Source organism: Pelophylax lessonae (genome assembly GCF_965119305.1).
Source record: "Pelophylax lessonae genome assembly, chromosome: 10".
Lineage (NCBI taxonomy): Eukaryota > Metazoa > Chordata > Amphibia > Anura > Ranidae > Pelophylax > Pelophylax lessonae.
The window spans coordinates 240,814,384-240,841,127 of record NC_138777.1 but is presented as its reverse complement, the minus strand read 5'-3'; the positions used below and the strand labels follow the sequence as shown (position 1 = coordinate 240,841,127).

At 45.2% G+C, this 26,744-nt stretch overlaps 1 protein-coding gene across 1 annotated transcript in view; it reads right to left on the bottom strand.

The window, feature by feature from the left end:
• Positions 1–25,587, bottom strand: part of LOC309566043 (cadherin-1-like) — a gene marked incomplete at its 3' end in the record, with an annotated part of 146,526 nt that extends 120,939 nt beyond the window's left edge. The window contains exons 1-3 of the mRNA XM_082271066.1: positions 25,403–25,587; positions 5,076–5,184; positions 1,922–2,130 (exon numbers count right to left, since the gene is read on the bottom strand). Of these exons, the coding sequence (XP_082127192.1) occupies positions 1,922–2,130; positions 5,076–5,184; positions 25,403–25,459 (375 nt within the window). The 5' untranslated portion in view covers positions 25,460–25,587. The remainder of the gene's footprint in view (positions 1–1,921; positions 2,131–5,075; positions 5,185–25,402) is intronic.
• Positions 25,588–26,744: the final 1,157 nt, after the last annotated feature.

The following is a 26,744-nucleotide window of genomic DNA, read 5'->3' as shown; positions in this document are numbered from 1 at the left end:
TTATGGTAGCGCAATATGATTAGTAACATATTTCTCTAGTGTATCATATGTGGTGATATAGTGAGTGCCGCTACCATTCACAATTGATATAATTGTACGGTTTTGTTTCAGTGACACTTTAGCGGAAGCATTTTTTGTTATGTAAATTCTGTACAACACAAAGCAGTACTGGGTGGAATGAGCATGTAACCCCTTCATGACCATTGGTGCCCTAAATTTGACATACAGTGACCTCTGCCGCCTCCAAGGTTTGTTTATAAACAAACCTCATGTGATCACCGCATCATGGCTGTTATATTCATCACATGATTGGGAAAAATTCTGACTGATTCCAGACAGAATCAGTCAGAACACCCACCCACCCAGCATAAGAACACCCACCCAGCATAGGAACACCCACCCAGCATAGGAACACCCGCCCACCCAGCATAGTAACACCCACCCAGCATAGTAACACCCACCCAGCATAGGAACACCCGCCCACCCAGCATAGGAACACCCACCGAGCATAGGAACACCCACCTGAGTCTATTTATGGCAAATATTTGCTTGCATTACAGACAGGGCCTGTCTATCTCTGCCTCAGTGGTCAAAGATTGTTGAGACTGAATGCAACACTCCCACCATCAACACCTCAGTGTTTTTAACATTATACATGGAAATGTGGAATTTGTCACCAGTGTAATTTATGTAAGTTTTCCTGCATGAATTTATGATTAGAACTTGCATTTTGGTATGAATGTTTCATATATATATATATATTTATATTTGCATCTTATAGAGGATTGACGCATATTACACCCCTGAGGAAGAAGCTGCATAGGCTTTGAAACGCGTTGGGTGATTTAGACGTTGATCCATGTACATTATACACATGGGTGCAAGTACTATTGCACATTCCATGTTTTTTTTTTTTATTTGTAAATGCTTTTATTCTTTGTGATACAATAAAATGAAACTTTTTATATAGTACTGTGGTAAATTCTTTTAGTGCCTAAAAAGTCCCAACCCCAACGGGAATTTTCTATGGTTCATAGATGCAGGGATGTGGCACATAGAAGGAGAACAATCACCGTGATATTCTAGTAAGGTTAGTGGAGGTTAGTGGAGTCCTCAGCTGTCAGACACCGCGTGGTTTGATGGCTGAAATCCGCAGCGTGTATTTTCCCCAGCTGGTAAATCTGGAATGTAAATGAATGTCCCTTGGCAGGGGGCATCGTATCTGGGAAGGATAATCTACAGATTACAGATGCCAGCTGGTTCACCGTCATTACAAATCACTGTAAGAAGTACAAAAGCATATTTCCCTTTTGCTTTATTGGTATCATCAGTTAGATATGAACTTCCATGAGTTCTCATCTACTCACATCATGGAATAATTCATAGATCACTTCCATTGGCACAGCTACAGACAATGGGGACCTCAGAGTAAGTCCTCCATATTGATCCTTTGCTGCCACCTCTTCCCTTGGCTGGATGGATCCTCCCCAGTATAGCTGTACAAAGGATCCTGAGTACAACGACTCAACACCCATGGGTCCTCTGACTTGGATTCCATGACTGACCACAGGGGACACATGGAGAAGTATCTCTGGACCTGTCCAGTACTTCCCCCTGTGTGGTTCTGTGTGGAGAGTCCAGCACCTCTCTGGGTCAGCTCTGCCGTACAGCAAGTTCACAGTAAAGGGTATATTGGTGTATAAATGAACCCGGGCCCCGTTGAAGCTGCCCTGACTCTGTTTGCAATCCAATCTCACAGAAGTTGGACACAGCTAAGGAAGAATACCTTCAGCATCAATAAGCCCTGTTCAATCTGGCACTTCCTCTACCAATGGTAATATTATAGGCAGGGAGGGATGCAGGTGACACCATAGAAGGAAGACCCCCATCATTCATACAGCACGGTATATTGGAGACTCACCTGTTTGTGGTGGGGATGTTGCTTTCTCAGTATCACGGTGGTCTCAGTTAACTCATTATTCCCCTCCAATGCCACAACACCGAACTCTTTGTGTCCATGAAGCTTTAGATGTTCCTTTACTACGATGGAGCCGTCAGCCTGAACTTCAAAATGAGAGTCTTTGGATTCATAGCGAACGTTCGATTTCAGGCCGCAGGTAATGAAGACCACTGAAAGATAAAAGAGGGGGAGGTGTGATCATTGAGGTCATCCCACCAGGAGGCATCGGTCACATCTATTGAATTCTCTATTTTCTCTTCAAAACGATTATTCACTAAAATAAATATTGTGTAGAATTATATATCTAATGCCAAGGGGTAAGGGAGAGAGAGGGTAGGGTTAGACCCCTATCAGGTTTTATTGCTCTCTGTGCTCCAGCTGGAGAGACCCCCTCCCCCACCCCCTTCCCCTGTACAGTATTTGACCTGTATGTCACAGGGGCAGAGGGGGGCAACCAGGGGGGCATCTTCTCTCTGGGGAAACTCTCTTCCATTTTATTCATGTCTGCAGGACAGGAAATGAAGAGAAATCTCCCCAACGGGACCAAAAAATACAAAACAAACCAACAAAAAAAACATTTGAAATAGTTTAACTAGTTATTTCCTATGAGCCTTTATTTTTTCGCAGCTGCAAACTGATGATTGTATATAGATATACTGTAGATATGATATTGGAATACAATTGTCTTACAATTCTGTTCCAGACTGGGATACTCCGATCCCCAAGGAAGATACAAAAATTGAACTGAGTTTGGTTCCCCTGATTATAGGACATAAATTGAAGTATTGACACATCAGATATTATCTGGGTATTGCTGTAATATAGAGCTGCCTGTTAGGATGTTTGATATGTCAGCCATGTATTTTTTTATTGGAAATGCGTTTTATGATGTATAAATAAAGATTATTCTGATTTTTATAACAAAGTGTTATAGATTGTTGCCCATAGGAGCTAAACATAGATTGAGTTTTTGAAAGAAATGAAAGGATGTTGGTAACACATTAGCTCATTTAATCCTCTCCCGTCTTTATTGTTTCTTCATATCCCTTTAGAGGTGATTAACCCCTTGGGAGGATCTCACCAAAAATGACATTTTTGTAGCAGGGGATGCCCAAAATCTGACTTGTATCTTAGTGCAGACTTCTGGTAAAATCAGTCAGTCAATCACATAAACAGGAAATTACATTTTCAGGGGGGAGGGGGAGTCTCCAGGCGGCCATATTGCATTTTACAGAAAATTACAGCGGCTGCAGATTGAAAAGGAAAAATCATTTTTAATAACATTCAATTACAATATGACTTGTGCTGCAATTGTATACACTATATCACATATATTTTTTTGCTATTTTTTCCTCACAAAAGTGGAAATTTTCCTTTAGAGTAACTAATGAGAAAAGAAGGAAGTAATTCCTAGCAGGCTAGACGCTGGGGGAAGTTGCACAATGGTTGCAGACATATAACATTATTCTTCCACGCACAATACTGACCATCCAACACCACAAAGCACGAGCTCAGTTGTGGTAAATTCAGATGCCAGACTTATACTTTGCAGGCTTTTCCTATACAACTCAAGCAGCGCTGTATAATGAAACATCCAAGGCTATGTACTAGAAAGTCCCCCCCCATACAGAAACCTTGATAATTACCTTCAACACGGCATGCAGATTGTATCCAGAGTCATCTCCTCCAGAGATATATTGTAAATATTTAATTTAATTAATTTATCTATTATATATATATATAGAGAAACCTTCCCCAATCAGAGTTCAGCAGAACCCTAACATTCCTTTGGAGGTTCTCAGGGAGTCCTTCAGCAACAGGCAATTTCTGCCTCTCACATAAGTAGCCACTTTGGCTGATGAAGAAGCTGACTGGCTTTGAAACCCGGCCCATTTCTATAGTACATGTCTACAGTGATGTTGGGGATTCCAGTCCCGGGTTGAACACTGATTGCAGTGACAGCGGCTTCTTCCATCTTCAGCACGCTTCATTCCCAGCCAGTGGCCAAGGCTGGTGGTTCTCTGGCTGCCCCTTGGACATTTCTGGCTCCCATGTCACCCTTATGCCATGACGTACACAGGTGTATTTTTGTGAGTGCATTTTTATCTTTCAATAAATTGTCATTTACTTTTTAATGCTGCACTATGGGGAGGCACTGCTGTTTCTTTTCTTTTCTTATAGTTTATTCTTCATCCTCTGTAAAAGCATTTTTAACAAATTTCTTAACAACTATCAGTGAATATGTACTACTACTGGAAGACCGAAGCCCCTGGCTGTTAAATTCCTGTATGGCCACTTTGTAGCCTTCTCATTCATTGATAACATTCATATTCAATGTCAGAAAGTAGTCAAAGAGAAGACTATCTACAGCACTTGCTAATATCCTAGTGCAATATATAAGTGTATATAATATATATATATATAAATAAATAAATAAAATCTGAATAGAAATTATAAATATATAAATAAATGTATAAATAAATAAATAATCTGTGTAATCAAGGTACAATAATAGTATATAAAAAAACTTATAGTGGTGGCAAATAATGTTATAAATAACCAATGGTGCAAATCATTGTGCCAAAATTAAGTCACAAAAATGTGACAAGAAAAAGTCTTTTTCAGGATTTAGATCAAAGTGCAGGTGCTTTGTGCTCAATATTCCAATATTATATATATATATATATATACTTATATATTTCACTAGGATATTAGCAAGCGCTGTAGATAGTCTTCTCTTTGACTACTTTCTGACAAACGCTCCATTCCTATAGCTGCTGTATTGGCACATATAATAATTTTTGGGAAATTTTTGAGCACGCTCTTGTACCTAGGCACGGGGTGATACACTTTAATTTAGTGTTATCTTTTTTCCACATTCACATTCAATTTAGAAGGTAGACAGATCTACAGCTTCAAGAATGCAAACCATCCACCTGAAGAGGTTATAGAGCCCACCCAGCCATCCTCCTGATAGCCTTCTATGGCCTTCCAACAAGATAACAAAAGATAGGAGGAGGAAAGCTGCCCCAGAATTATCTGTGTCACAGGAGCTTGCCATCACTCCATCCGGATTATGGTCAAATCAAAGTGAAACCATGACCGGTACTCTTACCTTGACCCACCAAGTTGCCGGGCTCCAGAGATCTGGGCACAGAGAAATGGTACTCCTTATCGGAAAAATCATAGCGACAAATGTCCCAGTCTGCCAATCCTCCCGTAATCTGCTGCAGGGAAATCGAAAGAAAACATTGGTTAGAGAATATAGGTTACAAAGAGAACTTTAATCATTAGATGTACATGGAGTGTATCTAATGAGGCATTTGGGGTGTATCTAACGAGGCATCTGGGGTGTATTTAACAAGGCATCTGGGGTGTATCTAGCCACACCAATGCCACAGAGACGTGACATCCTCCTACAATGTTAAAGGAAATGTACAATTGTTTTGTATGTAGCACTGCCCCCTTGGAAGCTGCTGAGTGTGGATTCCCCTGGGTTACCCATAGCAACAGTCCGTAAAACGTATCACTTTAAGACTTGGCTCAGACAATAAACAGTCCAGGGGATTTGGGTTTTGTATTTTATTTTAGAACTTGGATGGGAGAAGGAATGAGTGGGATACTCCAACTTGAACTATGCACAAGTGCTGAGGACACTACCTGTAAAGAGTACAGCAAGGCTGCTGCTTCACCTTGCCACTGAAGTGAAGTAAAGAATAGGTTCCTGACTGAATTTCTCTTCAGGGTCCTGACTTGGCACCCCCTTTCTCACTTCCCGTGCATGCTAGCCCCTTGTCCACTGACTCTCCACCGGAGTTGTCCCCTTCTTGAGCAGACCCCTGGCAAGCTTCCTGGTACTCATGGACACTCTTTTTCCCTGGGTTGCTCTGCCTTCAGCTCCGCTTCTCAGTATTCTGGACCTCCTGGCTCAGCACCACACTCTTGGTCCACTAGGCCGACTGCCTGTGACCACCTTTCTTGCTAACAGGAGGAGAGACCAAACATCACCCTCCTCCTGGGACCTGGCTTCCTGCCCAAAGACACCCTATCACATGTGCCCTTGGCTTTTATAACCTATCCCAGGATGCACCACTCTCTGTGCCAACCCACTGGAACAGTTACAAAGCCTGTGTGTCACTGGCTAGGTTTCCTCCACTGTCCAACAGGCTCCCCTATTGGATACAGTGGGGACACTCCCTCAGACCAAGTGAATCACACATGGACACATATAACAGGCAAAACTACTGATCAGGCTCCCCTGATAAGCAGATGGAGCAAAACAATGCCTTTACCTAGCACCTACCTAGGAGGGTGCTACATCTACATAATTTATTTCTTTATTAGGGTTAGAATTGAAAAAAAAGAAATTATTATTCAGTTATTATTTTTCTGCTTTAGGTCATTGTTTTGCTTTGGTGTCTAGTAAGGTCACGTTGCAACAAAGCAAGGAAGCTTATACTTCTGCAAAGTAATATTGTTCTTTTACTAAATGCTGTACATACAAAACTATTACAATTACTATTATAATTATAGGAATACAATACAAGACTGACAGATATACCTATAATTGTAAAGGTTTTGTATGTACAGCATTTTTCATTTAGTAAAAGCACATTAATACACTGCAGAGGTCTGAGCTTCCTTGCTTTATTGCAACGTGACCTTACTAGACACCAAAGCAAAACAATTGGGGGCTCGTCCGGGATTTGCGCTAAAATTCAACTGAAGCAGACCTGTTTGCTGCTGTGTGTTGTGTAGCTTGTGTGAAGTAAAAATGCTGTGTGAGCTGTTCAGGAAATGCAAGGCTGCAGAGGTTTCTGGTGGCCAGAAGGAGGGGTGCACCCTGGTCATCTTGGCCAGAGATGATAAGTGGGAGTCTCTTGCTAAAGAATTTGCAAAAGTACGCTTCTTCCTTGAATAAGACTTGGGGGTGATAAAGTCTCCCAGATTATTTTTTAGATTTTAGCCTTTAGGGGTTGGATTTAGAGAGGAGGACAGTGTACATAGATGGTTAGTGCTTTCTTCTATAGTGAATCACAAAGGAGGCAGAAAGCAGAGTAACTCCACTTTCGTGGGGGAAAAAAAATTAGAAAATAAAGAAAAAACAATATAGTGTATACAATTGGGATACAAATCGTATTGTAATTGAATGTTATTAAAAATGATCTTTCCTTTCAATCTGCAGCTGCTGTAAGTTTCTGTAAAATGCAATATGGCCGCTCGGAGATGCCACCCCTGAAAATGTATTTTCCTGTTTATGTGATTGACTGACGGATTTTCCCAGAAGTCTGCACTAAGATACAAGTCATATTTTGGGCATCCCCTGCTACAAAAATTTCATTTTTGGTGAGATACTCCCAAGGGGTTAATCACCTCTAAAGGGATATGAAGAAACAATAAAGGTGGGAGGATTAAATGAGCTAATGTGTTACCAACATCCTTTCATTTCTTTCAAAAACTCAATGTTTAGCTCCCGTGGGCAATAATCTATAACACTTTCTTATAAAAATCAGAATAATCTTTATTTATACTTTAATAAAATGCATTTCCAATAAAAAATACATGGCTGACATATCAAACATCCTAACAGGCAGCTCTATATTACAGCAATACCCAGATAATATCTGATGTGTCAATACTTCAATTTATGTCCTATAATCAGGGGAACCAAACTCAGTTCAATTTTTGTATCTTCCTTGGGGATCGGAGTATGCCAGTCTGGAACAGAATTGTAACAAATTGTAAGACAATTGTATTCCAATATCATAGCTACAGTTTATTTATATACAATCATCAGTTTGCAGCTGCAGAAAAATAAAGGCTCATAGAAAGAAGGCAGAGTAACTCCATTTTCGTGGGGGGAAAAAAAAAATCAGCAAATAAAGAAAAAACAATATAGCGTATACAATTGGGATACAAATCATATTGTGATTGATTGTTATTAAAAATTATCTTTCCTTTTCAATCTGCAGCTGCTGTAATTTTCTGAAAATGCAATGCAATATGGCCGCCCGGAGCTGTTCTGTACACAGAATGTATACTGACCACACCCCCCAGAAACCTAATTTCCTGCTTGTGTGATTGGCTCACCAATTTTCCCAGAAGTCTGCACTAAGATACAAGTCAGATTTCTGGCATCCCCTGCAACAAAAATTTCATTTTTGGTGAGATACTCCCAATCAGAGATGAGCTCGGGCGTGTTCGAGTCCGTACATGCCCGGTCCGGCCAGGAAGCCAACACTGCACTCCGCTAATCACAGGCAGTGAGACATTTCCCGATCCGCAGCTGCACAGGTCAGGAAATGTCTCACTGTCTGTGATTAGTGGAGTGCAGTGTCGGCTTCCTGGCGGGATCCGGCACGTAAGGACTGGAACCCGCCCGAGCTCATATCTACTCCCAATAGGAACACGTCTAAAGGGATGCAGGCCCAGCAGCTTTCCTCATTGGAGCCCTGCAGCTGCCACAGCTGATAGATAATTATGAAACCACTCCCATTAGACCCACTCAGCACAGAGGAACAAACAATGATTTCTTTCGAATAATAAAAGGAAGGAATCTGCAACAAAGTTTGTTACATTCCCTGCAATGTACAGAGATCACCCAGAGGGGAATGTTTTTTTTCTCAACACAAGTTACACTTTAAGGACCGGGCCTATTTCTGACATTTGTTGTTTACAAGTTAAAATCTGCACTTTTAGCTAGAAAATTACTTAGAACCCCCAAACATTCTATATATTTTTTTAGCAAAGACTCTGGAGAATAAAATGGCGTTGCAACATTTTTTTGTCCCGTGGTATTTGCGCAGCGGTCTTTCAAACGCAATTTTTTTAGGAAAAAATAAATTTTACTGGATTAAAAAAAAAAAAGGAAACAGTAAAGTCATCCAACTTTTTTTTGTACATCGTGAAAGATGTCACGCCGAGTACATAGATATCTAACATGTTACGGTTTAAAATTGCGCACACTCGTGGAATGGGGACAAACTACGGTACTTAATCTCCGTAGGTGACCCTTTAAAGATTATTAACGGTTACCAGTTTAGAGTTTCAGAGGAGGTCTATGGCTGGAATTATTGCTCTCGCTCTGGCAATCGTAGCGATATCTCACATGTGTGGTTTGAACACCGTTTTTAATTACGGGCGCGACTTACATATTTCTTTTGTGTGTGAGCTCACGGGACGGGGGCGCTTTAACATTTCTGTTTTCCTATTTATTTTATTCATTTTTTTATATTTAACACTGTGTATTTTTTTTAAAAAAAGAAAAGCTGAGCCGCTATTATCTCCTGAAAGCCGACCGCTGGCTCTAAAAAACGGTACCGGGGTGACGCCTGCAGCTGCAGATCATCCGCTTCAACCACTTCTCCGAGCCGAGGGACAGATACAGGGACAGAGACAGGGATAGATACAGGTACAGGGACAGGAATAGATACAGGGACAGGAATAGATACAGGGACAGGAATAGATACAGGGACAGGGACAGGTACAGGGACAGGGATAGGTTCAGGGACAGGTGCAGGGACAGGTTCAGGGACAGGTGCAGGGACAGGGATAGATACAGGGACAGGGACAGTGATAGGTTCAGGGACAGGTTCAGGGACAGGGATAGATACAGGGACAGGGATAGATACAGGGACAGGGATAGATACAGGGACAGGGATAGATACAGGGAAAGGGACAGGGACACGGGACAGGGATAGATACAGGGACATTGACACGTACAGGGACAGGGATAGATACAGGTACAGGAAAAGGGGCAGGGACAGGAGAATTCTTCATACCAGTACATGGTACAGCAGACACATATCGGGGGGGGGGGGAGGATGGGGGAAGAGAGAACGGGAGACTTCCTCATACCAGTACATGGTACAGCAGACACATATCGGAGCGGGGGAGGAGAGAACAGGAGAATTCCTCATACCAGTACATGGTACAGCAGACACATATCGGGGGGGGGGGATGGGGGAAGAGAGAACGGGAGACTTCCTCATACCAGTACATGGTACAGCAGACACATATCGGAGCGGGGGAGGAGAGAACAGGAGAATTCCTCATACCAGTACATGGTACAGCAGACACATATCGGGGGGGGGGGGGGGGGGATGGGGGAAGAGAGAACGGGAGACTTCCTCATACCAGTACATGATACAGCAGACACATATCGGGGGGGGGATGGGGGGAGGAGAGAACAGGAGACTTCCTCATACCAGTACATGGTACAGCAGACACATATCGGAGAGGGGGAGGAGAGAACAGGAGACTTCTTCATACCAGTACATGGTACAGCAGACACATATCGGGGGGGGGGGGGAGAGAACAGGAGACTTCCTTACCAGTACATGGTACAGCAGACACATATCGGGGTGGGGGTGGGGGGAGGAGAGAACAGGAGACTTCCTAATATCAGTACATGGTACAGCAGACACATATCGGGGGGGGGGGGGATGGGGGAGGAGAGAACAGGAGACTTCCTCATACCAGTACATGGTACAGCAGACACATATCGGGGGCGGGGGAGGAGAGAACAGGAGACTTCCTCATACCAGTACATGGTACAGCAGACACATATCGGAGCGGGGGAGGAGAGAACAGGAGAATTCCTCATACCAGTACATGGTACAGCAGACACATATCGGGGGGGGGGGGATGGGGGAAGAGAGAACGGGAGACTTCCTCATACCAGTACATGATACAGCAGACACATATCGGGGGGGGGATGGGGGGAGGAGAGAACAGGAGACTTCCTCATACCAGTACATGGTACAGCAGACACATATCGGGGGCGGGGGAGGAGAGAACAGGAGATGTCCTCATACCAGTACATGGTACAGCAGACACATATCGGAGCGGGGGAGGAGAGAACAGGAGACTTCTTCATACCAGTACATGGTACAGCAGACACATATCGGGGGGGGGAGAGAACAGGAGACTTCCTTACCAGTACATGGTACAGCAGACACATATCGGGGGGGGATGGGGGGAGGAGAGAACAGGAGACTTCCTAATACCAGTACATGGTACAGCAGACACATATTGGGGGGGGGGGAGAGAACAGGAGACTTCCTAATACCAGTACATGGTACAGCAGACACATATTGGGGGGGGGGGAGGAGAGAACAGGAGACTTCCTCATACCAGTACATGGTACAGCAGACACATATCGGAGCGGGGGAGGAGAGAACAGGAGACTTCCTCACACCAGTACATGGTACAGCAGACACATATCGGGGGGGGAGAGAACAGGAGACTTCCTCATATCAGTACATGGTACAGCAGACACATATCGGGGGGGGGGGAGAGAACAGGAGACTTCCTCATACCAGTACATGGTACAGCAGACACATATCGGGGGGGGAGAGAACAGGAGACTTCCTCATACCAGTACATGGTACAGCAGACACATATCGGGGGGGGGGAGAGAACAGGAGACTTCCTCATACCAGTACATGGTACAGCAGACACATATCGGGGGGGATGGGGGAGGAGAGAACAGGAGACTTCCTCATACCAGTACATTGTACAGCAGACACATATCGGGGGGGATGGGGGAGGAGAGAACAGGAGACTTCCTCATACCAGTACATTGTACAGCAGACACATATCGGGGGGGATGGGGGAGGAGAGAACAGGAGACTTCCTCATATCAGTACATGGTACAGCAGACACATATCGGGGGGGGGGGGAGAGAACAGGAGACTTCCTCACACAAGTCCATGGCACAGCAGACACACATAAGGAATGTAAACTGTTGAGGTAAAAATAGCTTTAAGGCAATAAAAGAGCAGCTCGCAGTGATTTGCAGTTTTTGTTCAACTGTTAGTCAGGCTGTTGATTTGCAAGAGCGGTGTGCAGCCACATTAACCACTTCAACCCCAGAAGGTTTTACCCTCTTCATGACCAGGACATTTTTTGTGATATGGCGCAGTTATTTTAACTGACAATTGCGCAGTTGTGCGACGCTGTACTCAAATAAAATTGATGTCCTTATTTTCCCGCAAACAGAGATTTCTTTTGGTGGTATTTGATCACCTCTGCTTTTTTTTTTGCGCTATAAACAAAAAAAGACCGACAATTCTAAAATTAAAAAAAAATAAATAAAATTTTTTACTTTCTGCTATAAAAAATATACAATATAAAAACTTAAAAAATCGAATTTATTCATCAATTTAGGCCAATTTGTATTCTGCTACATATTTTTGGTAAAGAAATCCCAATAAGCGCATATTGATTGGTTTGCGCAAAAGTCTACAAACTATGGGACATTTTCATGGAATTTTTATTTATTTATTTTACTAGTAATGGCGGTGATCAGAGATTTTTAGCAAAACTGCGATATTGCTGCAGACAAATCGGACAATAACTGACACGTTTGACACTTTTTTGGGAAACAGTGACACCAATACAGTGATCAGTGCACAAAATATGACACTGGCATGGAAGGGGTTAACATTAGGGGCAATCAAAAGGTTAAGTGTGTTCCTAGGGGGTGCTTTCTAACTGTGTGGGGGAGGTGCTCTGACTGGGGGAAGACATAGATGTGTGTTCCTGCTTAGCAGACACACAAGATCTATATCTTCTCCCCCGTAAGAACGACGATTTGCCTTGTTTACATAGACAGAATGCTGTTCTGCCTCTCTGGAGAACGATGGCGGGTGGCCGGCGGACATGGGGTCTGCTGGACTGGCTTATTGGCATCCCCTGTGTCCAATCAGTGCACAATTGTGCCTCCGGCAGTGCGCGTGCGCCACCTAGTGGCTATTGCACAAAATGACGTACAGGCACGTGATTTCGTGCAATGGAGCCGACCTGTCACAGTAAATATGCGGCAGACGGTCAGCAAGTGGTTATTGAATGCCAGAAGAAAAAAGGAAGGCCATAAACCTGTTAGAAAAGCCAGGGTACGTGCCACTGTCACATCCCAAAACTTGTGAGGATGGGGTCTCCTTTCTGGAGCAAATTGGATCGTGCTTTGCTGGGCTTTTTTTTTGCCTTCCTCATCACTTGTGGGTATAGGATTGTGTATATTGTAAATAGTTTTTATTTTTTTTCATAGAGAAAGGTAGGTGTCCATAAGGCAGTAGCTAAAACAGGACCGGTGTCCACAGGACCATAGGTATTATTTTGTAGGGTTGGGGTCCAAAGGGCAATAATTAATACAGAGAACAGTAGTTGTTGAAAGAGCAGTAACTAGGGGGCGTGGCCGAGCAGCGGATGTAGCCGGACTTGTGAGACACTCGCTCCGCCCACTATTCTGTTCTTTCATCCTGCGGACACCCGATCCGGCTGAGAATTTACCGATCACGGCAGCTCTGAGGTCCCCTGCTTACCCGGGCGTACTGGTGAATCCTCCATTCCCGCTGTCCCATGGCCAATCGGCAGACGAACAGCCGGCAGGCTCCCGAGATGCAGGCCCAAGATGGCGCTCAGCCGCAGCGTATTTCCCAGAAGGAGACATACAGAGAAGCTGCACAAAAGTTCTTTACAAAGCCTGCTGCACGACCCGCACCTATTGCTGCTGCCACCCCTACTACCTCCCCAGACTCCCATTCGGACACTGATGATACTACCCCGTTAAGGGATCTGTCTGCACAACTTTCAGATTGGGACACTGCCTGCACTTTCCAGCCTCCCTCCCCAGTGTATACTGCTGAACCCACACTGAGAGACATAATGACTGCAGTTACCGCTTGTAATACCTCCATTACTGCGCTCACTGTGGAATGAAAGGGGTGAAGGCTGAAATTACCTTTCTCAGACATGACATGCAAAAGCTTAGAGAGCGCACTTCGGCTGTGGAGGGCCATGTTAGTTCCATAGAGGATGATATGCTGCCATTACAGCGGGAGGTTAAACATACAACGCTCCTGGCTGCACAACAGGCCGCAAGGCTGGAAGACCTTGAAAACAGAATGCGGTGCAACAATGTTAGAGCAATTGGCATACCAGAGAGGGCTGAGGGCAAAAACCCCATCACCTTTATTGAAAATTGGTTGATAGCCACCTTTGGTCAAGACTCATTCACTCCCATGTTCCCTGTTGAACGGGCGCACAGAGTTCCCATGCGTCCCCTCCCTCCCGGAGCTCCACCACGCACTTTCATCTTTAAATTGCTTAACTATAAAGATACTGTAGAGATACCATCCTGACCAAGGCAAGGGGTCTGCAAGGAAAGCTGGTGGTTTATAACTCTAAAGTCTCCCTTTTTCCAGACTACTCGGCGGAGGTGAAGAGGAGAATGAGAGAGCTGAATCTACAGTATGCCATGCTTTATCCATCTAAGCTTAGGGTGGTGGAGAGGGATGTAGTGAAGTTCTTTGACAATCCTAGGGCTGCGGCTCAATGGCTGGAGGTGGAGGGGCGGGCAATGTGCCCCGAGATGTCCCCGGACAAGGGGCCCCTTAACTGTACCATCTGCTGTGTGACTTTGTACTGCTAAAGTTCCTACTACTTTTGGGATTGGGTGGTCTTCATGACACCCTGTTCTAGGCGGAAGTTGATCTACATGTACAGCATACTCTCACAACAAGTTATCTGTTTTGTTGAACGCTGTTCCTGTGGAGATCGCTGAGCCTGCTGCGTCTCCCACTGTTCCCCCCCCCCCCGATGGGTCCTGGTTGGACGAACTCCGACGACAGCCGACTCCCACCCGACCATGTTGGCGGTGGGCTTGCCGAGGGATCCCCAGTTCCCCGTGTTTAGTTATCCCTGGAAGTTTTTACCATTTTTTTTCCTTTTATTTTTAATCTTTTTTCCACTGGATCTGCTGACCATGTTCCTGTCTTAACCCGGGACGTCATATCTCATGGATGTTGGTGCTACCTTTGTGTGTGTTGGAGACTCGGACTGACCTGGCTCCTTGGATTTCTATGGGACATCTCCTTCTCCACCTGTGATCACTCTTCCCCTCTTGGTGTGTCGAGGTACTTTGCCCCGCTGATTATTGAAACCAGCTGTGTAAGTCTATTGCTACATGGCCAGATATGGCTGACACCTTAAGTATCGTCTCATGGAACATTTGTGGACTGAACAACCCGCTGAAAAGAACTGCGGTACTTAGAAATCTTAAAAGATTGCAAGCTGATGTGGTATGCCTCCAGGAGACTCATCTGTCCTCCGATCCGTCGCCTAGCCTGGCCCCTACTGTGCTTATTTATCAATATCACTCTACTTTTTCTAATTACTCCAGAGGGGTCTGTGTCTTGGTGAGGAAGGGGGTTAGATTTGCCTGCTCCTCTAATTTCTTCGATCCGGAGGGTAGATTTGTGATTTTGCTATGTACTGTTGGGGGGTTGACTTGTGCACTTTTTACGGTTTATGTCCCGCCTCCCTTCTCTCCTGGGGTGGTTAGACTACTGGCGGAGGGAATTGCTGGACTTCCGGCAGTTCCTCTGTTAGTGGTCGGTGACTATAATGCAATATTGGATCCCCACTGGGACAGGTTCTCCCCTTGCTCCAGTGACCCTCCGCCGGCTGGCATTGGGACCCCCTTTGCTCGGTTAATGGGGGAGCTTGGACTGACAGATGTGTGGAGGATGGGCCATCTGGGTGACCGTGTGTCTTCATGCTTCTCAGCTGCGCAGGCAGGCCTATCACGTATTGATATTGGGTTCGGTAACGGGGCCCTTTTGCCACTTGTAGTGGAGGCCGGGTATGGGCCCTCCCGACTAGATTGGGGAGGACCCTCTGGCGGCTAAACCCCTTCTGGTTAACACTTTTCCCTCAGCCGGATCCCGTGTCTGCTCTACTGTCCTCCTACTTTCAAACTAACCTGAATACGGCAGAGCTGGGGGTGGTGTGGGATGCGGCCAAGGCCTTTTTGCAGAGGCAATTTGGCTATTTGATTAACAATATTAAGTCCTCTACTAAATTGTGGGAGAATACGGTTATGGCGGAGGTGACAAGGACAGAGGAGGCCTATGTGAATAACCCTAATGATGACACGCAGCGCTCTTGGTTGGCAGCCCAATCCCTCTCAAAAACTGTGACACTACAAGTAGTTGAAAACAAACGGTTCTTTCTACAACAAAAACATTTTGAGGAGGGGGAGAGCAGGGGTCACATGCTGGCTATATTGGTACGTTCCCAGCAGCCAGCGGCATTTATTACAGAACTTAGGGACCCCTCAGGCGATCGGTGGAGTACTACCCCTGAGATCTCTAGAGCTCTCTGGGAGTTCTTCTCAGATCTGTACTCCTCCAAGGTATCGGCTGCACCACGGGTGGTGGAGGATTTTTTGGATGCCTGTGAGTTACCTGTATTGTCAGCTGCGGAGGCTGCGGGGCTTAACGACCCCCTGACCAAGGATGAAATCCTTATGGCCCTAAAAGCTGCCCGAAAGGTAAATCCACGGGAGCCGACTGCCTTCGGTCCGAGGTTTATAGGCGATATGCTGAAAAACTGGTGCCTATCCTATTACAAGTATTTAATAACGCATTACAAAGGGGGTTACTACCTGACTCTATGTGTGAGGCTATTATTGTCCTGATTCCTAAGCCTGGTAAGGACCCACTACTTGCGACTGGTGAGTATCTTTGCAACTGGTGATTATCTTTGCGACTGTTAGTATCTGTGCGACTGGTAAGTATCTGTGTGACTGGTAAGTATTTTAGTGACTGGTTAGTATATTAGCGACTGGTGGGTACCCCAGGTTTAGTACCAGGGAAGTTAGAGGTAGTGTAGGTAAGGAAGAGCAGGTCGTTAACATATCCCCATAGAGTAGTGGGTAATAATGTCCGACAGGATTGGGGATGCCACTCAGTGCACTTCTTGCGCCATGTATGAGTTCCTTGATGAACCAATCAAGGGCGAATACTGCTGTGCAAGATGTGAGCGACTTGTTGCTCTGGAAGACCAGATCGTGGATGTAGAGAACACAGTGGCAACACTGCGTAGCATCTACAACCTGGAAAGGAGCTTGGACATGACCCATCAGGCGCTGGCAGGGGCCAGCATAGAGGAGGGAGGAATAGAGGAGACGCAAGCAGCAGAGGTACGCAGCTGGGTGACCGTTAGGAAGGGTAGTGGGAAGAGCGTCAGGGAGGCCAGTCCTGAGTTGGTACACCCTAACAAATCTGTCGAGTTGCAGGTTGAGGGGGATATCAGCTCAGGGGTGGCAGAGCTGGAGCATGTGCCCTCCCCCAGCTGCCTCCAGGAAGAAGGGGGGCCGTAACTCAGGAAAGGTTAGACAGGTTGTGGTAGTTGGGGACTCAATTATCAAGAGGACAGAGAGGGCAATCTGTAAAAAAAGATCTCGGTAACCGAACAGTATGTTGTTTACCGGGCGCCCGCGTTCAGCACATCGCAGATCTGGCAGACAGATTGATGGGGGGGGCTGGGGATGACCCAGCGGTCATGGTGCATGTGGGCACTAATGACAAAGTTAAAGGTAGGTGGAGGATCCTTAAGAACGATTTCAGGGACTTAGGTAATAGATTGAGGAAAAGGACCTCCAAGGTGGTTTTCTCTGAAATACTGCCTGTACCTCGAGCCACACAGGAGAGGCAGAAGGAGATTAAGGAACTTAACAAGTGGCTGAGGAATTGGTGTAGGAAGGAGGGGTTTGGGTTCCTGGAGAACTGGGCTGACTTCTCAGTCGGCTACCGGCTCTTTAGTAAGGATGGGCTGCACCTTAATGGGGGTGGTACAGCTCTTTTGGGGAGAAAGATGGCCACCAAGTTGGAGGGGCTTTTAAACTAGGAGACGGGGGGAGGGCTCAGAAGTAGAGACAGTCGGGAGGGAGCAAAGGACAGAAGGTAGTATTAGAGTCAGCAGCGACAGTAGGTCCACAACGTCAATAGGTAGGTCTGTGCGGGAAAACCCAGACCAAACAGGAATAAACATAACCGCCAATCACGTTTAACTTCCGTAAAACTAAGAGGGGTATATGCTAATGCCAGGAGCCTAGCTAATAAAATGGATGAGTTGGAAATGTTAGTACATGAGGAGGACATAGACCTTGTGGGAATAGCGGAGACTTGGTTCGACCCCTCACATGACTGGCTGGCAAATATCCAAGGGTATTCGGTGTACCGGAAGGACAGGGTAGGAAAAAGAGGGGGAGGGGTATGTGTCTACGTCAAGAACAATGTAAGGGTGATAGAGAGGAGTGACATTACGGAAGGGATGAGTATGGAGTTAGAATCCGTATGGGTAGAACTCCATAGGAAAGGAGAAAAGGGAAAAGTAATTGTGGGGGTTTGCTATAGGCCACCTAAACAAGGGGAGGAGTCAGAGCTGGAATTTTTAGCACTATTGGGTAAAGTGGCAAAGCTAGGATCAGTCATCATATTGGGGGACTTCAATTATCCCGACATTGACTGGGAAGAGGGGACTACACACTCACAGAAGGCCCGTCTATTCACGGAAACCTTACAGCAGGGGTGGGGAACCTTTTTTCTGCCAAGGGCCATTTGGGTATTTATAAAACCATTCGGGGGCCGTACAAAACGATCACCTTAAAAATTAGCCTGTTATATTTGGTCAAAGTTTAATTAACTCACCCCTAATGTGATGGCTGCAACTGCTTCTTTTTGGTGAGATGTGGGATGTTAGCTGGTATTGATGATGTTGCTACTCGCAACACGTTTTCCAGGTTTGCGTCGGTCAGTCTGGAGCGCAGTCGACTTTTTTTTGTGGTGGTAAGTTTTGAAAAGAACTGCTGGTGGGTATAGCTAGCTGGTACTGCTGTGGGTACTGCTGGCTTGTGCTGTGAGTACTGCTGGCTCAGGCTGATACTGCTGTGGGTACTGCTGACTGGTACTGCTGGCTCAGGCTGGTACTGTGCTGTAGGTACTGCTGGCTGGTACTATGCTGTGGGTACTGCTGGCTCAGGCGGGTACTGCTGTGGGTACCACTGGTACTGCTGGCTGGTATTGCTGTGGGTACTTCTGGCTAAGGCTGGTACTGCTGGCTGGTACTGTTGTAGGTACTGCTGGCTCTGGCTAGTACTGCTGGTTCTGCTGTGGGTACTGCTGGCTCTGGCTGGAAGAGGTGATGTTTCCTGTATTGGTCACAAGCGGAGTGCATTTGATATCACTCTGCCTGTGACTCACTCAGACTGTCATAACGGAGCAGGAACTATACAGGAAGCATCGGCTCCATTCTGACAGATCAGCTGAGAGACACTCCGCTGCATGGGGGGCCGGACCAGATGACTTCGGGGGCCGCATACGGCCCCCGAACCGTAGGTTCCCCACCCCTGCCTTACAGGATAATTACATGTCACAGTTGGTGGACTCTCCGACTAGAGAAGACGCAGTCCTGGATCTATTGATCACTAATGACCCAGACCTAATCTCGGAGGTAGGAGTCCAGGACAACCTGGGCTCTAGCGATCACAGGATGATCACATTTAGTGTAAATAACAATATAGCAAGGCAAGTGGGGAACATAAGAACCCTTAACTTCAGAAGGGCAAACTTTCCAAAATTGTACTCATTGATGGAAAGGGTAAACTGGGCCCAAACCCTGGGATCCCTGACCACAGAGGAAAAATGGGAATGCTTTAGGAACATATTAAGCAAATTCATCTTGCAGTGCATTCCTATGGGAAATAAATTTAGAAGAGACAAAACCAAACCTGGCTGGCTAAACCGTAGTGTTAAAAAACTTATTAGGGGAAAAAAATTGGCCTTCAGGAAATATAAATCAGAGGGCACAGTATCGGCTTTCGACCAATACAAGGAGGCAAATAAGAAAAGTAAACACAAAATCAAGATGGCTAAAATAAACTTTGAGAGACAAATAGCGGAGGATAGTAAAAAAAACCCAAAGAAATTCTTTAAATATATCAACAGCAAAAAAACTAGGGCAGAGCATATTGCACACATAATTAACGATGATGGAAGGATGGTTACAGAGGACACTGAAAAAGCAACCGTGCTGAACGCTTTTTTCTCGTCAGTCTTTACACAGGAAACGGAGGGGTACACTGACCATGACTGTATGGGGTACACTGACCATGACTGTATGGGGTACACTGACCATGACTGTATGGGGGTACACTGACCATGACTGTATGGGGTACACTGACCATGACTGTATGGGGTACACTGACCATGACTGTATGGGGGTACACTGACCATGACTGTATGGGGTACACTGACCATGACTGTATGGGGTACACTGACCATGACTGTATGGTTAGTAGTAATACACAGGACTTGCCACTATGGCTTACAGAGGGTGAAATAAGGGAAAGGATAAACTTAACGCCAATAAATCACCAGGTCCGGATGGCGTACATCCGAGAGTACTCAAGGAACTCAGTAAGGTTATATCTAGACCACTGTTCCTGATCTTTGCTGACAGTATTAGGACAGGAGATGTACCAGGGGATTGAAAGAAAGCTAACGTGATTCCAATATTCAAAAAGGGTCAGAGGCATATCCCGGGAAATTATAGGCCAGTCAGTTTGACATCAATAGTATGTAAACTTCTGGAGGGGATGATAAGGGACTATATCGTAGAGTTTGCTAAAGACAACAACATCATCAGCAGTAATCAGCACGGGTTTACAAATGGGCGTTCTTGTCAAACCAATCTCTTAACGTTCTACGAGGAGGTGAGCTGTGAGCTAGATAGGGGCAGACCAGTGGATGTGGTGTAACTGGATAGGGGCAGACCAGTGGATGTGGTAAACCTGGATAGGGGCAGACCAGTGGACGTGGTGTACTTAGATTTCGCTAAGGCATTTGATACAGTTCCCCATAAGCGCTTAATTTATAAAATAAGGTCTGCAGGCATCGACAGCAGGGTTTGCTCTTGGATACGGAAATGGCTAAAAGGGCGTGTCCAAAGGGTGGTAATAAACTGCGCATACTCAGACTGGTCTGGGTGGTAAGCGGGGTCGTCCAAATCTCAGTCCTGGGACCAACCTTGTTCAATTTATTCATAAACAGCATTGAGGACGGGGTCAGGAGTTCGATATCAGTTTTTGCAGATGACACAAAATTAGCCAGGGCAATAACTGCACAGCATGAAGCAGATATCCTACAGAATGACCTGGACATAATAACGGAGTGGGCAACGACATGGCAAATGAGGTTTAACGTGGAGAAGTGTAAGGTTTTGCACTTGGGGACTAAAAACATAAAAGCACAATACACGTTAGGGGGGGAACCCTTGGGGGAATCAAAAATGGAGAAAGATCTGGGAGTATTGGTAGAGGATAGACTAGGCAACAGCATGCAATGTCAAGCGGCAGCTGCTAAAGCCAGCAGAATATTAGCATGCATAAAGAAAGGGATGTATTCCAGAGATAAGACTATCCTTCCACTTTATAAAACTCTGGTCCGACCACATCTGGAGTATTCTGTCCAGTTCTGGTCGCCAGTCCTCAGGAGGGATGTGTTGGAGCTGGAGAAAGTCCAGAGAAGGGCAACTAAACTAATTAGGGGATTGGAGGACCTTAATTATGAGGAGCGTCTGCAATCACTTGATTTATTCTCCCTGGAGAAGAGACGCCTGAGGGGGGACATGATAGCAATTTATAAATATCTCAATGGGGATCTCAGCTTAGAAAAAAAGCTATTCAGTCGCAAGGGATTGCATGAGGACTCGAGGGCATACAATGCGATTAGAGGAGAAGCATTTTAACCTCAGGCAACGTGGGGGGTTCTTTACTGTTAGGGCTACAAGATTGTGGAATTCTCTACCACAAGAGGTGGCTTCTGCGGGAAGTATGGTGGCTTTCAAAAGACTATTAGACGTACATCTCAAGGATCAGAACATTCAGGGCTATGTGAGATGATTACAGCCACACACACCTACACAGGGGGAACTGGATGGACTATTGTCTTTATTCAACCTCACCTACTATGTAACTATGTATAGGCCCATCCCCCTACTTATGGCAGACATTAAACTACTGGCCAAGGTGTTGGCTTCCAGACTGTCTGTGGTCATACAGACTCTCATTTATAGGGATCAGTCGGGCTTCATCCCCACGTGGGCCACGGCCTTGAACTTGAGGCGTCTATACCTTAACCTTCAGCTCCCTGTAGATAATCCCGGTAAAAGAGCGATATTCTCACTAGATGCAGCTAAGGCCTTCAACAGTGTTGAGTGGCCTTATCTTTGGGCAGTGTTGAGGCGTTTTGGAGTGGGTTAGACCTTTATACGCTGGGTTAAATTACTCTATGCTAATCCACGGGCAAGACTGAGGATCAATGGGGAACTGTCGAACCCTTCAACCTGTTCCAGGGAACTAGGCAGGGATGCCCACTTTCACCCCTGCTGTTTGCCATGGCCTTGGAGCCCTTGGCAGCCCGTATTCGGGCCTCCCCGGGGATTGTTGGCTTCCGACGGGGTACCCATGCTGATGTAATTTCTCTATATGCAGACGACACTCTCCTCTACCTGGGGGGCACGGGGGAGTGGCTGAATGAGGTTATGTCTCTTATTGACTTCTTCGGTTCCTTCTCTGGGTTCTCTATTAATTGGGACAAATCAGTCCTTATGCCATTGGATCCCATCGCTGCCCCCTTGCCAGCTCGCGCCGTGTCTGTGCGTGTGGTGGATCAGTTTAAATATTTGGGTGTTCAAGTGTCCCCAGATGTCGGACAATACCTGGACCTTAACCTAGTACCCCTGCTCCGTAAATTTTGCCTCAAGTGTACGGCTTGGTGTAAACTCCCTTTGTCTGTGGCGGGACGGTTAACCTGGTCAAGATGATCTGGGCTCCCCAGCTCCTCTACGTACTCCACAATGCTCCCTTTTGGGTCACGAAGCGGTGGTTCCTGTGAGTGGAATCCTTGTTTCGCTATCTAATTTGGAAAAGGGGGGTGGCTCGAATTAGGCTCACTACGCTCCAGATGAGTAAGGACACTGGGGGACTTGCGGTCCCCAATCCCAGGATGTATTTCCTTGCCTCCCAGGTTCAGCATCTGGGCGGCTGGGAGCTACATGATCTCTCTGACCCTATCCGTGCTCTTCTGGTTCCCCCAAATTCCCCATATACAGCTTTCACACACTTAGAGGCCGGGTTTACCCATCTAGAGGCCTTGCTCCCAACGATCAGGCTACTCATTACACTGTGGCAATGCGTTCGGAAAATGCTCAGAATAAAGGGGTTCTTCCACGGTACTACACTGTGGCGGAACTCCAACTATCGAGAGTTGCTTCAGTTGGAGGGAGTGGAGCGCTGGGAGGCACGGGGCATTGCTTTTTTTGTACAAATTTATAGGGGGGGGGGGGGATAATGAAATATTTTCAGGAACTCCAACAGGAGTTTGATCTCCCTAGGCAATACTTTTTTCAATACCTGCAGTTGCGTCACGCCATAGCAATCCATAAAAGGACAGTACCACTTAGACTGACTGAACATACCCTGACGATAGATGTCTTTAGGAATAATGACAAAAGAGGTATGATATCTCGCATTTATCTTACTCTGTTGGCTGCCTTGCAGGATCCGGCCTCTCTTCCAGCCCGGGCTGGCTGGGAGAGGGACTTGGGTTCTATTGATGGAGAAACATGGGAATTATGTCTTTCCTCCATACCAATGGTCTCGGTGTCAGCATCGCAAAAACTCTCCCACCTATTTCTCTTCCATAGAGCTTACCGAACTCCGGTTCCGTTGTTTAAATGGGGGCGTAGGGAGACCGATGAGTGTAACAGGGATAAGGGCACCCTTGTTCATATGATTTGGAGAGGCCCCAAGTAGTTCCGTTACTGGACCGAGGTCATTGACTCTATATCCAGGGTTTATAATTTTAGATTATCTAGGGATCCGGTTGTGTGTCTGCTTGGTGCATTGGAGGAAGAGAGTTTGACACCACATGCCCATACGGCGGTCCTTTGACTGCTGTATTTGGCCCGCAAATTGATAGCTAGATACTGGATAACCTCCCGTGTACCAATGGTTGCACAATGGATCGAATAAAGTTAATAACTTACTAATAAGAGAAAAAGTGACTTCTCAACATCGTAAGGCACACAAAAAGTTTTATTCCCTTTAGCAACCATGGTTGGATGACCCATCCCTGGCACCACCTCAGCTAGTGATGGATAGGCTCTTGATGGGCTAGACGTTACTTGGTCTTACAATACTAATCGTGTTTTTTATGTGTATATTCCAGTGGAATAGTTTCCCCTTTCCCACACTCCCCTCTTTTTTTTACATTTAATTTTGGTTCTTCTTCCCTTTGTTAGGATAGCTTTGACTTCCTGAATCATTACACTGTGTTTGAGCTTTGGCATCTGAACAACTTATAACCCCATACAGTTTCACTTTCCTCTGAATATGTCATGATTGAAGTGTTGTGCGTCATGTTATTGCCATTTTAGCTTTTATACTGTTTGTACTACGAGATTCTCAAGCTCAATAAAAGTTTATTTTCTTGAGAAAAAAAAAAAGAGCAGTAACTAAGTAATAAGTAATCTAAAAAAGGGTAGGGTAGGGTAGGGTAGGGTAAGGTAGGGTAGGGTAGGGTAGGGTAGGGTTAGTGTCTATAAGGTTGTATCTAATATAGAAAACGGTAGGTGTCCATAACATAGTAGCCCAATATAGAGAAAGGTACAGGGCAGTTCCTAATATAGGAGTTTGTTTGCAGAGCAATAGGTAATAGTAAGGTAGGTGTACATAGAACAATAGGTAAGTTTTTCAGAGTAGGAGTCCATAGGCAGTAGGTAATACAGAGAACAGTAAGTGTTTAAAGAGCAGTTACTAACATGAAGTAAGGTAGGTGTACACAGGGGTTCAACTGACAGAGTTGGGATGGTGTCCCTATGACCGTAGATAACATTTAGTGGGGTAAATAACCACAGGGCAGTAGCTAATATAGATAGAGATGGGTACTAGGTATCCAAAAATCAAGCAGAAAATGGTAGGGTAGGTTTCCATAGGGCAGTAGATAAAATAGAGAAGGGTAAGTTTCCATAGGGCAGTAGGTAATATAGAGAAGGCTAGGTGTCCATAGGGCAGTAGTTAATATTGAGAAGGGTAGGTGTCCATTGGGCAGTAGGTAATATAGAGAAGGGTAGGTGTCCATAGGGGAGGTGGTAATATAGAGAAGGGTAGCTGTCCATAGGGCAGTAGGTAATATAGGGAAGGGTAGGTGTCCATTGGGCAGTAGGTAATATAGAGAAGGGTAGGTGTCCATAGGGGAGGTGGTAATATAGAGAAGGGAAGCTGTCCATAGGGCAGTAGGTAATATAGGGAAGGGTAGGTGTCCATTGGGCAGTAGGTAATATAGAGAAGGGTAGGTGTCCATAGGGCAGAAGGTAAAATAGGGAAGGGTAGGTGTCCATAGGGCAGTAGGTAAGAGTTGAGTAGGTATTGTAGGTGGCCACAAGGTAAGGTGCCCCCTGGATTGTAGTTTTGTGTCCACACAATATTACGGGTCCAGGGGACACCGGTTGTGTGTAGCGTACGGTTAATCTTCATTCTCCAGACCTTTGATGGGATATTCAGCATCCTCCCTGCCCTGGGCCACCACTTACCTGCAGCAGGAGGTAGATCAGCACAGCTCCCAGGCAGTTCCTCTTCCTTCTACCCATTGGGGGTTCTGGTTGGTGTCAGTCCCGTACAAAGTCCTGAGTGATGTGATGTCCCCTCTGCCTGTCCTTTCACTCTCATCCCTGTGGTGGGCGTGGCGTCCCCAGGTGCAACACCCAGGTGAAGAATTAAAGGTTAAAAAGGAAGGGAGAAAGTTGTAAAAGGCGCTACCTGTTAATCAAACTGTAAACCGTTTCCACTGTAAAAAAGATCCAGCATGTGATAAATAGACAGTATGTTGGTGATGGGTAAAGTGCTTGTGCTAAAAGGGAGCAAAAACCCCTCCTCCCTCTTGCTTCCTTTTTTTCCCCCCTTTTTTCATGTAATATCTTTATATTTTATTACATATTTTTTTATATGCTCACCTTTTTATCCACATGTCCCTCTTTTTTGTCCATATCTCCATTTTCTCATTTTTTCCTGATGTTTTATAGTATTTTTTATCCATATTTCCTTTTTTACTTTATAATCTTTTTCATTCATTTTTTCCTTTAAATAAATTTTTGCTGCTGGATTTCGTCCTTTCATATAATTTTATATGATTAGTTCTTCCATGATTAGGGTTCATGAGGAATTTCTGTGGGGAGATCGGATGTAGGTTCATTATCTCCTCTTAAGGTTTCCTTCATGCAATGTGATGTTGGTTTTATATATATATTTTTTTTATATATTTTTATATTCCAGCATTTTTTGGTATTTTCTTCATCATAATAATTCCTCCTCACGATTATATTCTCTCTCCTTTAATTATTTTATATAGTACACAATTTTTAACATATATTTTTTAGTTTCTGTGTATCAATTTATCCTACATACGTTTTAAATGTTAGAGGGGAATTAAACTGGATCTGATGTCCTGATAATCACAATCAGTTTTTTCATTCCCGGAAATAGGATATATTACGATTTGTTTTGTTTTTCTTTTTGCCCACACATCTTTGTTGTAGCGTTGGGTTAGAGTAGTTTTTTGTTTTTATATTTGGTAAATAAAATAATGCTTTTATCCTTGTTTGCACAGTATTTGGACTGATCACATATGATTAATTATTAATTACACTCTTCCGTGTCCCTTTGCGAGCTGATAACACCTAAGGGAGTAGGAAAATGGCCTCCGATAAGCATCGCTGGAGCACCAATATGGCGGCAGTTGGGCCTTTGGTTGCTAGGACACGGTAGGCTATAAAATGACTGGGAGCATGCTAATATGGCGCTCCAGATGACTTCTGAAGGACGAAACGCATAGGGCGTAGTTCTCGTACGTCATACGTCACTTCCGGTTTTGAAGAG